The 13119-nt window shown below is 32.0% G+C and overlaps 1 protein-coding gene across 2 annotated transcripts; it reads right to left on the minus strand.

Moving 5' to 3' along the window:
- Nucleotides 1-6604: 6604 nt before the first annotated feature.
- On the minus strand, nt 6605-11635 carry LOC139852104 (cyclic nucleotide-gated ion channel 17-like). 2 transcript variants are annotated; one of them, XM_071841331.1, is made up of 8 exons: nt 11446-11634; nt 11167-11230; nt 10530-11067; nt 9957-10181; nt 9555-9856; nt 9158-9269; nt 8274-8510; nt 6605-7666 (listed from the first exon to the last, which is right to left on the minus strand). In XM_071841331.1, exons 3-8 carry the CDS (start codon nt 10971-10973, stop codon nt 6917-6919), a joined length of 2070 nt encoding a protein of 689 aa, XP_071697432.1. In that variant the 5' UTR covers nt 10974-11067; nt 11167-11230; nt 11446-11634; the 3' UTR covers nt 6605-6916. The 2 variants fall into 2 exon arrangements, with proteins under 2 accessions (XP_071697432.1, XP_071697431.1); XM_071841330.1 differs by lacking the exon at nt 11167-11230 and having other exon boundaries at nt 11446-11635.
- Between the last annotated feature and the right edge of the window lie 1484 nt (nt 11636-13119).

A 13119-nucleotide genomic window follows, 5' to 3' on the forward strand; every position in this document is an offset into this window, starting at 1 on the left:
CAAAGTTTTCTTGAATAAAGCATGTATGACTCCATGCACATAGCTTGTATCACATATAAGCAAACAGCGGAAGACTTCTAGAAACCTGAGAATAAACATGCTTAAAAGTGTCAACACAAAGGTTGGTGAGTTCATAGTTTTAATGTTGCGCATAATCTGTATATAAAGGTGGATCACAAGATTTCAGTTGTTCAATCCAGAAACGTTTATCAAAATATTCTACAAAATTGAGCACCCTGGTAACTAAACTTAACGTATATATAATTTGTACCCTTTGTATAATCATCTTAATAATACACGCAAACCAACGTGTACGCTTCTCAAATAGCATACGTCCGTTAAAAGGCTAGTGCTCTAGCTCGGACGGGGATATCAACCCCTATGGATCCATATACTACTACTCGCGCCCACCAGTTCTTATAACTGGCAGTTAACAGTTACCAAAGCTAAGGGATTTTTGGTTCGAACTCAGTGTAGAATTTAGTATGTACTTGTAACCATTGCGTTTAAAATAAAGTGCATGTATTCTCAGCCCAAAAATATAGATTGCAAAAGCAATTAAAAAGGGAGCAAATGAAACTCACCTTAGCAGAATATAAAGTCGTTCACCAAAATGTGATCGAAACTCGGATTACCAAATAACCGTAGATCTCAACCTAGAGAACATATGTTGGTCAATAAATGTCTATCAAGCTAGGTCAGGTCATAGTGTATCACAATCCTAATGCTCGAGATCGACATACAAAAGTTATCCAAAGTCGTTTCAAAAAGTCAATTTTGACAGTTGTTTAACAAAACGAGACGTACCTTATATAAGGATTCATTTACTCGGTTGGTAATATTTCAAAATCCAATTTATCAATCTCGTAAACAAGTTGTTTAAATCTTAATTGCAGATTCAAAAGCAATTTCAATTAACGTCAATCATAATTCAGTTGATCATATCTTTTAATCCATTCATCGAATTTATTCGATATCTAAATGAAAAGTTATTGATTTTTCGCCAGCTTTTCGAAAACATGTATATCATATACCTTTTACCAGTAATATATGTATGTAATTCGTGATTCATTATAAACTGTTTAACGACGAAATTTAGTATACAAGTATGTATAAATATATATTCGAGCACTAGACATGGATACACTATTAATATATAATAGATAAGATATAAATGCTTACATATCAATATTGTGATTTAATATTGTAGGAAGGTACGTAGAAGTAACGGAGATGATAAACACTAGATTTGATTCACAAATATACCCCCGAACATTACCCATAACCTCCTTGACAATAACCCATAATTTCCTTAACTTTATCCCGCTCATAAAACTATTTTGAAAGTGATACGCTCATGACCTCGTCGTAGTATTTTATGTATAATACTAATTAATAATATTACTACTAATAATATTAATCTTAATAATAATATTAATCTTAATAATAATAATAATAATAATAATAATAATAATAATAATAATAATAATAATAATAATTAAATAAATAAATAATTACTTACGGAGTAATTTTAAATCAAAACAGAGGCAGATATCTCAAGCTTTTATAGGTGTGGCCTGTCCAGGACTGCCATGCGATCGCATGGCCTCCAAGACCATTTCCCATGCGATCGCATGAGATGGATTTCCAGTTCATGATCTTTTAACTTCTAGTTTGTCGACATATTTTTTAATTATAAATATAATATATTTAATTTATATAATTAATTATATATTATATTAAATTTACATGCATAGTTGACTTGTAATTTTTGTTCCGATAAGTCGTACGTTGTCACTCGACTTATGTCCCGGTTCCGGTTTTTCGAACGCCCTTTCGTACGCTGAGAAAACTAGTACTTTTTGTTTCGTGACTCGTACCTTTGTCAAAATATAAACTTAATCATTGATAACTATGTCACTCTAAGTGTAGCTTTAATCAATTAAGTGTTTTGGTTATTTACTTCTATAAATCATCGTCTCGTAGTATATACATATACACATATATATATTTTTATTTATTTTGAAATAGTGTTTGCTGTAGCACAGTTACTGTAGCAAGTCAATTTTTACTGTAGCAATTCACTGTAGCAAAGTCAATTTCATTGTAGCAAATAGTGATTTTCGAAGACAATGTAGCATTTTGGGTACTGTAGCAATTCGAAAATACTGTAGCAAATTAGTGTTTTACTGGTTCATCTTAAACGCTTTAGTTAACTTATCTAAATATCAATCGAATCAATAAATGAATGTTACTATCGTTTACTAAATAACTTGAAATTATATATATGTATATATTTTTTTAATATACATAAATCAGTTTTTAAATACACATTGGAAGTTATTTATAATTAATTTTAATAATAAATATTTCAACTTATCATATATATTCAAACAGATATTTAAACCAATAAGTTTAATGTACGGTATCAAACAATTAATACATCGTTACATTTTCAAGTTATAGTATATATGTATCTATTTACATATAATTGTTCGCGAATCGTCGAAAACAACCGAAGGGTATTTAAATATATAAAAGTAGTTCAAAAATTTTGAGATTCAGTTTTACAGACTTTGCTTATCGTGTCGGAAATGTTAATCATACAAAGATTAAGTTTAAATTTGGTCAAAAATTTCCGGGTTGTCACATATATGTAAATAGATACATATATATACTATAACTTGAAAACGTAACAAAGTTTTAATTGTTTAATACCGTACATTAAACTTATTGGTTGAAATATTTATTTGAATATATATGATAAGTTGGAATATTAATTGTATGAATAAATTGCGACGTATATTTAAAACGTGTTTATGAATGTTGAAAATATATATTAACTTGGTCATAAAACGATTTTTTATTATATATCAACAAATAGCGAGACAATGATTTATAGAAGTAAATGACCAAAACACTCGAAAGTTTAAGATACACTTTGAATGATATAGTTTATTGATAATTTAAGACTATATTTTGACAAAGGTACGAGTCACAAAACGTAAATTGCGAGTTTTCTAAGCGTACAAAAATGCGTTCGAGAAACCGGAACCGGGACATAAGTCGAGTGACAACTTACGAGTCATCGGAACGAAAATTACAAGTCAACCATTCATGTGAATTTAATATAATATACAATTAATTATATAAATTAAATATATTATATATATTATATAAAATTATGTCGACAAACAAAAAGTTAAAAGTTTATGAGCTGGATCAGAGGGCCATGCGATCGCATGGCCTTGAAGCACAAATCCCATGCGATCGCATGGGGTACTTTTTCAGAAAAGGTTCTATAAATTGCGCGATTTTTGGCTCAGCTGAATCTATCTCTCTTTCTCTAGTATTATTACTCCGTAATATTTATTTAATTTATTTTATTATTATTATTATATTATTATTATTATTATTATTATTATTATTATTATTATTATTATTATTATTATTATTATTATTTATATTATTAAGATTAATCTTATTATTAATCTTATTATTATTAGTATTATTAATTATGTATTATACATAAAATACTACGACGAGGTCATGAGTGAGTTACTTTCAAAATGGGTTTTCAAGCGGGATAGAGCTAAGGAATTTATGGGTAATGTTCGGGGGTATATTTATGAATCAAACCTAGTGTTTATCATCTCCGTTAGGTCTACGTACTTTTCTGAAATATTGAATCACAATATTGATACGTAAGCATTTATATTTTATCTTTTATATACTAATAGTGTATCCATGTCTAGTGCTCGAGTATATATATTTATACAAGTTTGTATGCTAAATTTCGTCGTTAAACAGTTTATGATGAATCACGAATTAAATACATATATTACTGGTAAAAGGTATATGATATACATGTTTTTGGAAAGCTGGCGAAAAATCAATAACTTTTCATTTAGACACCGAATAGTTTCGATGAACAGATTAAAAGATATGATCAACTGAATTATGATTGACGTTAATTGAAATTGCTTTTGAATCTGCAATTAAGATTTAAACAACTTGTTTACGAGATTGATAAAATGGATTTTTTTAATATTACCAACCGAGTAAATGAATCCTTATATAAGGTACATCTCGTTTTGTTGAACTTTTGTCAAAATTGACTTTTTGAAATGACTTTTGATAACTTTTGTATGTCGATCTCGAGCATTAGGATTATGATACACTGTGACCAGACCTAGCTTGATAAACATTTATTGACCAACATATGTTCTCTAGGTTGAGATCTATGATTAATTGGTAATTCGAGTTTCGGTCACATTTTGGTGAACAACTTTATATGCTGCTAAGGTGAGTTTCATTGCTCCCTTTTTAATTGCTTTTGCAATATATTTTTGGGCTGAGAATACATGCAATTTATTTTAAACGCAATGGATACAAGTACATACTTAATTCTACACTGAGTTTAAACCGAAAATCCCTTAGCTTTGGTAACTAGTAACTGCCAGTACATAGGATGTGAACTGGTGGGCGCGAATAACAGTATATGGATCCATAGGGCTTGACATCCCCGTCCGAGCTAGAGCGCTAGCCTTTTAACGGATGTGTGTTATTTGAGTTTAGGACACGTTGGTTTGCGTGTATTAAAACGAATGGGGTATTTATCATTATAACGTTAAAGTTTAGTTACCAGGGTGCTCTGTTATGCAGAATCTATTGATAAACGTTTCTGGATGAAACAACTGAAATCTTGTGATCCACTTTTATATACAAATTATGCGAAACACTAAAACTATGAACTCACCAACCTTTGTGTTGACACTTGTTAGCATGTTTATTCTCAGGTTCTTAGAAGTCTTCCGCTGTTTGCTTATATGTTAGACAAGCTATGTGCCTGGAGTCTTACATGACATATTTTTCAAGGAAACGTTGCATTCACCAAATCATCACCAAGTATCTTATTTTGACTGCATTGTCAACGGAAGTATCATTGTAAACTATTATATTACGATGATTGTCTATATGTAGAAATCATCAGATGTCGAAAACCTTTGATTTAAATATTCATTTATGGTGTGCCTTTTCAAAAGAATGCAATGTTTACAAAACGTATCATATAGAGGTCAAATACCTCGCAATGAAATCGATGAATGACGTGTTCGTCCATATGGATTTGGAGTGATCGTCACAAGAGGTCTCGGGTTCGAATCATGTCTAGTGCGAATATTTAGTGGTGGCCAGGGATTGTTTTAAAACAGTCAGGAAATAATCTTGATGGGCTTCGTACACTAGGGGTCAGATTACTCGCCCTCCTAGATAGCGCGAACAGGGAAACCTTATACCTTTTATCTTACCTTTGACAAGGGTGTCAGGATAATAATAGGCATACAGATCATGTGTTACATTCTCAAACGGTGACGAATCTTAAACGATATTACTGAATTCAAAATCGTTTTTGCATATATATACAAAAAAGTTATACACTTACAATAGAACACGGCCCGTCAACTTTTGAGTTCTTAAAGTCACATGACATTTTAAATCAAATTTTCCAGCAATAAACTTTTCAATATAAACTTCAAGTTAGATGCACTTGCACATATTGTTTCGAAGCTGATTCTTGAATATTTCTTTGCTGAAAATCCTCCAAGTGTATCAATCGATCAATTACAATTGTTAGTTTTTGCAAGACTGATGCATAGAAACATCTAAACGCTTCGGGTTCTTTGGCATCTAAATTCTAAATAATTCCAACTGACAACTAATATCAAGCATTTCATTATCGTTTGTCCTTTAACTGATGTAAGTTGTTTTACAACACACACTAAATGGGCCCTGCTCTGCATATTTGCTAACAAATGACCCAATCAATTCAAGCACTACAAATAAAACAAAGTTTACGCCGTTTGGCAAGCGATTACTTGGTCTACTTCATACTTTATTTTTTATTTTTATTTTTTTTGAAAGGCAAGCTTGCATCAGCGTATCATTTATTTCAACGATACTCATCATTTGCACATACACACACGCGCTTTCGGGCAGGAAACCCGAACCACACTCTGAGGATCTGACCCTTAAACCATCCCGAGGGGCAGGGGAGCCGGACCTTAGTCCCGGAGCGGGTCGGTAAAACCTTCCCTTTGGGCCACCTTCAAGGAATATATTTCAATTCCTAGAGCGGGTGACGAGGTTCGAACCCGAGACCTCTAGCCCTGCGAGTACACAAGTGTAACCGCGGTACCGCTGGACCGAAGATCCGTTGGTTACTTCATACTTTATTTAGAAAAATCGTAATAACAAGGTTTTTCTCGATAAATGTTGGAATGGGCCGGTAGCGCTAAATGAAATTCAAGTAAGTTCGTTCGAGTGGATCTCGAGAAAAATTAAAGGCATTACTCTAGATTGGAATGTTTGGATTACCAACCCGCATTCGTATCTTTTCTAGTCGTGTTAAGGCGTTGGAATACATTCTCTGCATTCTAGGCCTTTTTATATCCTTTTTTTTTGTTTTCCCCACTGTTTTCGGTTTTTTGTTCTTTTTGTGGGTTGTAAGTTGGCGTGATCTTATGAGCCTCTCTTGTATCTTTCTTTGGTTCGAATGATATTTGCTTTTCAAAAAAAAAAAAAAAAAACAAAGTTTACGCCGCTTATGATCAAATTACCAAAAGTTGAACCAACACACACAAGTACACATCTAAACAAACTTTTAACCTCTACAATTTCAAGAGGCCATCGCTCACTTGTGGCTCTACATTGACTTGCTACTACTATAATAATAAAGTTTATATCTTACAAACACTTCAGACTTTTTTGTATAAAAAGAGTCCTGAAATACAACCTAAGCAGTCTATCCAACATTGTGAATTTCAGTTAGCCAATAACTTAACTTCAGATTTTAAACCAAAAACAATAACATCAGTTCCCATAAGTGTAAATATATCTTCTTGACCCATAACTTAAACTAACTGATATCCGCTTCAGCCGAAAAGTCAGGTTCATCAGGCTTCTGCAACTTAGGCATCCCACCTGCACTTTTAAGTCTCCGAGCAATTCCTCGTCTTGTATTCGCAGCAAATCTCGACGCCAATATCGAGACACCAAGGTTTGACTTTACTTCATTCAACGAATCGTGATCCTTCTGATTTTCTTGACCGTCTTCTTGTTCTTGATCTTGTTCATCGTCATCATTTTGTTCATTGTGATCGTCAAAAGATTCCATTGTCGAAAGGTATCTTTTCATCGTCCTTCTTTTATGTCTTCTCCACGCAGCTTGAATAAAACACGCAGCCCATGTTCTCCAATGATGAGAATAATGCCTAAACGTATGTTGCAATTTCTTGCTATGAAGTCTCCTAAATTGATTTGCTACAAATTTAAGATCTTCAGCTCGTAAAGCGAAAGCTTCAACTTCTGTAAGGGATCGGACGGTTCGGGTTGAGGAAGGTAAGTTGACCGTTGACTTTGGATGTAGGGCCCACGCAAGAAGCTCTTCACCGCAAAAATCTCCGGGTCTCATTATGATGGAATTGAAGAAGCCCGTTCGGCCTCCATTTGTAGTGGAGCTCTCGAGTCGGCCTCGGATTATGAAGAACATTTCGGTTACGGGGTCTCCTTCGCGAACCATGTACGCACCTTCGGTGCTTAATGAAGAAACGAGACGCTCACATATTGCGTCGAGTAATTGATCGTCCATTTGCGAGAAGAACGGGACCTGCAATGTGCAAAAAGTTAGGAACTTTAAATAGTTTATTAAAGCATTAAGCATACATATAAAGGATATGAGACAAAATGATTAAGCGCTAAATCGTTCATAATCTGAATGATTCAAAGGTTCAAAGAACTTCGTTCTAAATGACAATAACCTGTTTAATAATCATTTTGAATACACATTATGAATGATGTATAATGTATAATTACCTTAGTAACCTTTTACATGAGTAAAAATAATAATATAAGTGTTTGATAAGTGTTCATAATATAATTAAAAAAGGATTTTACATAAAATTTAGGTTCTTAATTTTTTAATGTTTGACAATGTATTTCAACTCTGAATGGTTCGGCTCGTGATCGTATGTCATTCAGATGTCAGAATCAAAACGCGCGGAATGCTGAAGCATGAACCATAGGTGATCAAACGCACCCTTAGACTATAGTACTAACTATTGTTTATTACCATAACAGACCATGATAGGAAGATCCGAGTAATATTCTCATATTTGGCTATTTACCCTTTGGATAATTAAACTGATTAATTGACCCTACATAATTAGATAATTAGACGCACAATCTTTTAATGAAAATCTAACACGAAAGCATACCCGGCGAACAAGGTCTAAGCACAGATGGCGTTGGATGTCGCGTCGAAGATCAGCAGGTAAGCCATGGAGGATAGCTTCTTCATGTACACCTCGTGTTGCAACCCACTTATATTGAACAAAACGCCGTACACGTTTTCTCAAATCTTCCGGAAGTTGACGATGTCTCATCCACTCTTCCGTGTCTCTTCTTCTAAGCCTCCATTCCTCAAGTCTCATTGTTAATGACTGCAAGTACGTCTACATACACCACAACATGTATACATATATTTAAACAGAAAACTACTCGTATTAATTAAGTACAAATGTTGATCTAGAAAAAATATAAATATATATATATATATATATATATATGTTCTTGACATAAATGTATTTGAAGGTTAAGGAATATTATTAACCAACATACTATTTGTGCACTATATCAATTCTCCAAAATACCTCTGTGAACAGTAACTTTCCACAGTTATGTCGCAGGGGTATTTTGGTAATTCTGCCTTCTTTTTCTTTTCCCTTTTTTTACAACAACTTTTTTTGACAACCTTTTATTATTCTTTTATTTACAAACTTTTTTTTCTTTCTTATCTGACATTTTACTATTAATAGACAAATGTGTCCAAATTATGAAGGTTACGTAATGTGGTCAATATAATTGGTTTAATTGTTGACGATTAAATTATGCGGGTTCGTTTGGTTTAACCCGAGTTTTTTTCTTTTTGTTCCGTTAGGCTCACTAAGGGTATAATGCTCTAATACGAAGCATATAATTTTGTACAACGAAAACCGTTCTGCCGCAATCCGCGGGCTCAGAACCCTCGTTATCACCAAAGTTTAAAAATTATGAAATATGCATATGACTTGGAGAGCAAAAATGAAGTGTTTCCACGTACCTGCATGTTTCCGATCAAGTGTGCAAACAAAACAAGACCAACAATGGCAATGAGTATCGCAAATGATGTCTCCCCTATGAATGTGCTCGTTGACAAGTTCTGCCCATAAGAACTGCAAAACAACATAAATAAAATCGACTTTACTAAAATAATTAGTTTTATTTTAGTATGAAGAATGGTTTTAATATTGCAAATAGTTAAGTGTGTAACTTAATAGTGCGATTACAAAGGTACACATTACAAGTATTGCTAGTATTCAGATATTTTACTATCCCATCATTGTATATGCATCATGATCATCCTATAAAATGTATATCCTCTATTGGATCTTAATCATGCTTAACAAATCCATTTCAATTTCTCCAAATTACAAATTAAAACTTATTATCAGCATTACCTTAGTTGTTGTAATCCCCACCACAAACAATAGAAATATTTGTGAAAGAAACTCGAGGATATAACATTTTTCTGCACCGCACTTTCAAATATTCCATACTTAAAGTTAAAAGGTGAATCATCATCTGCGGTGCACCTAACAAACGCATTCGTCACATTCGCCCAATTTCTTCGATCACTATGATTAATGGTGCTGCAATCAAGGTAGCTAGCTTTACAAATATCCTTTTCCAATTTGCATATAGTTTTCCAACATGACATGTGTCGATCAATAGATAGCAAATACCAAGCTGCACCCAATACCTATTTTCCAATGTAACCGTGTCTCAAATGAGCACCAAGAAAACAAATAAAATAAACAAAAATACTTATAATTTCTTATATTCAATTTAAATATACATACATGGCTAGCCAGCATGTACAACATTAGATTATAGGCAGCCCCAGCCCAAGCAGTTTTTGTCACAACTCCAGTTGCTTTGACCAATTCCGAACTCAACGGAAAAATCAAATATAATCTTGGAATATATTGTAGTAGAACAATCAACGCAAGGGCATTGTTATTCTGATTGGCTCGTGAACTTCTCGAGCCATTTCGCGTTGCAGGTATGATGAACCAAATAACAAACTGTACAAAGTTCCATCAATATCAACACGGTGAAAACAAACTGAACATGTAATAAATTACTCCTTTCGTCCTAAAATAACTGTCTCGTTTGGCTTTTCGAAGTGTTTTTTTTTTCTTTCAGATTTTGACTTCAAATATTTATTTATGTTATGTAATATTTGATGAAAATTATATGAATAGATTCAGTTTTAAAATGTGTTTACATTGGTATAACTTTTGTAAAATATTACGGAGTATATAACACAAATAGAAATATTTGAAGTCAAAGTTGTACAAAAAAGACTTAGAAGTCAAAACTGGACAATAATTTTGGGACAGAGGGAGTAATAAATAAACAAATTTCATTACCTGGGGAAGAGGAAGCATTGCAATTAAATCAATGAAAAAGTCGGTTTTAATATATCTTTTAGCAATCAATTTAGGATCCATAACAAGTTCACCGCGTCCAAAAACCCTAGAACTAGGCGCAACATAAGCTGTCCTAAACTTAATTGCTACATGTAACATGTAAAACAAATCTGCCAAAGTACGAAAAATAGTCACAATAATTCGCAGCTTCAAGTCTGTTTTTACACACCACGAGTCTTGATCTCCAACTACACCAGGTAAATAAAAATACAGTGGATCGATAAATAGCGCTACCAAGCACGACACTATAAAAATCCTGTTCCACTTCAGCACAATATCACTACCCGGATCAAGTATCCGTTTCTGCCAAGGCTCGTGATCCTCGGGAAATAAATTACTAGTTCCACGCTTTGGGTTAGGATTGCCACCACTATTTTTACCCATAACAAAATTGTAACCAGAAGACGATTTTTCAAGGTGTGAAGGCTCACTTCTTCCCCAAACAAAATCATTCTTTTGCTTGTCATTACCATAAAACCTGAAGAACATAATAATAAATTCTAGGGTATTTTCTTAAGCATAAATATCATAACTTAGAAACCTAATTGGGTACAATTAGTGTAAATCAATTGCTTACTTTGAGATATTAGTTTAAAAAGTTGCTATCTTTTTTGTTGGTAAGCATAAATACAATCACTTTGCTGGCAACCAACAAACAATACCATGTTAAACCACACAAAAAGCATAATTTCATATCAAACACTTATCTTTTTCCATAAATCTGACTAGAAAAAAGCTTATACATAACAAAAAAAATCAAAATTTGAAGTATACCCACTTCCTATTACGCATCAAACAAGATAAAAATTCAAACTTTATGTAGAAATAAACAAAAAAGATTCAGATCAAAACTTACCTGACAAGCTTCTCTTTATTCAAGAACTCCATGAGAGCCCACCAGTAAAAACCCTAATTATGTCATCGTTTATGGGTAAAAATGATGATGAGTTATGAGGGAAACAGAGAGAGTGAAATTGATGAGACAGTTGATAGCTATAATTGGGTAATGGGGATTTGTTTCTTGAGATTGTTAATTAAATTATCAGAGGAATTTAAGATTAATTTTGTTGTTTAACTGTACATTTTGGGAATGTTAAAAAGGTATATTTTGAGGTGATTAAAAAAACAATTACGTAATTAATTAAAAGATTAAACTGTTCAAATCGTAGTTTGACAGAACATGATTTGTGAAAGGTAAAGTATATGCGATAACAAAACGGGAAAAAAAATACATGGTATTGCGGTCACGAGAGAGCAGTAGGGGAGCAAGTGACCAGTGGGACCAGTCAGTGTTGTTGACTCATGCCTTTTTAATTAATAAAGCCATTTGGTACATGTTTTCTATAAAAAAAACAAATTAATAAACATCATTGGTTAATTAGCTTCGACAGATGACAAATTGATCATATGGAATATGGAATATGTTAGGTAATTCAATAATTTGATCAAGACGAACAATATTCACACAAATTGAGAAATGAAATTGCAAATGTGAGTTTAGTTGTATACGTACATTTAAACCAAGACAATTTTTTCTTGAATATTAATATTCAGGATTTTAAATTTCTATATATTAATTAAAAGTTAATATTAATTCAATTAAATATTTAACTTTTTATACATTTACATTTATTAATTATAAAACATGAAATATAATAAATTACGAGTTTACCAAAACTCTTGTAAAAAACTTAAACTATTTAACACTCTCATTCCTATATTATGTAGAAAAATATAGATAAGCTAACACTTTTTAACCACAATAATTAATGTATTTCAAAACGGTAAAGGTGCGTACTGCATTAACTCTCCGCAACAACGTATTGGGACCAAGTTACACTTAAATCTCGACATAATTACACTATTAGCCTTTTGAAAACGTAAGATAGATAGTGATAACTTAGGGCACGCTTGGTAGATGGTTTTGAAAGGTAAGGAATAGTAATGATAATCATTGAAGTAGCTTGGTTGAATATAAAGTAATTTATGATTAGAGAGTATGAGATAATGGACCATTAGGTGTGACGACCCGGAAAAATTTCTGATCAAATTTAAACTTAATCTTTATATAATTCCGACTTGATAAGCAATGAATTTTAATAAACCTCGAACATCCGAAAAGAGTTTTACACAAGCTTTTGGTCACCATTTTATTCCAACGATTCACGAACGTCATAACTCGATTTAATTGTTTAATTGTTTAATTATTGTGTATATATATGAATTTATATATATTTAACTTGAAAATATGATAATTAAATATCTCATTAAGTATATTAACAAAGTATTATATATATATATATATATATATATATATATATATATATATATATATATATATATATATATTCATACTACTAATTTAAAGAGTTTTCAAACAATATATATATATATATATATATATATATATATATATATATTACTATTTAAACGACGTAATTAACTTATGTTAAAATGTATTTACATATAATGTATTACGAGTATAAATACATCCTTACAAGTATTGAATACACTTTATAATATACCAATA

The sequence above is a fragment of the Rutidosis leptorrhynchoides genome, chromosome 6 (genome assembly GCF_046630445.1).
Source record: "Rutidosis leptorrhynchoides isolate AG116_Rl617_1_P2 chromosome 6, CSIRO_AGI_Rlap_v1, whole genome shotgun sequence".
Lineage (NCBI taxonomy): Eukaryota > Viridiplantae > Streptophyta > Magnoliopsida > Asterales > Asteraceae > Rutidosis > Rutidosis leptorrhynchoides.

Coding starts and splice junctions, on each gene's coding strand:
- LOC139852104 (XM_071841330.1), bottom strand. CDS start 11,477: ATGGAGTTCTTGAATAAAGAGAAGCTTGTCAG. Junction 10,182..10,529: donor CAATGCTTCCTCTTCCCCAG/GTAATGAAATTT, acceptor AACTTTGTACAG/TTTGTTATTTGGTTCATCAT. Junction 7,667..8,273: donor GCTTAGACCTTGTTCGCCGG/GTATGCTTTCGT, acceptor TGCACATTGCAG/GTCCCGTTCTTCTCGCAAAT.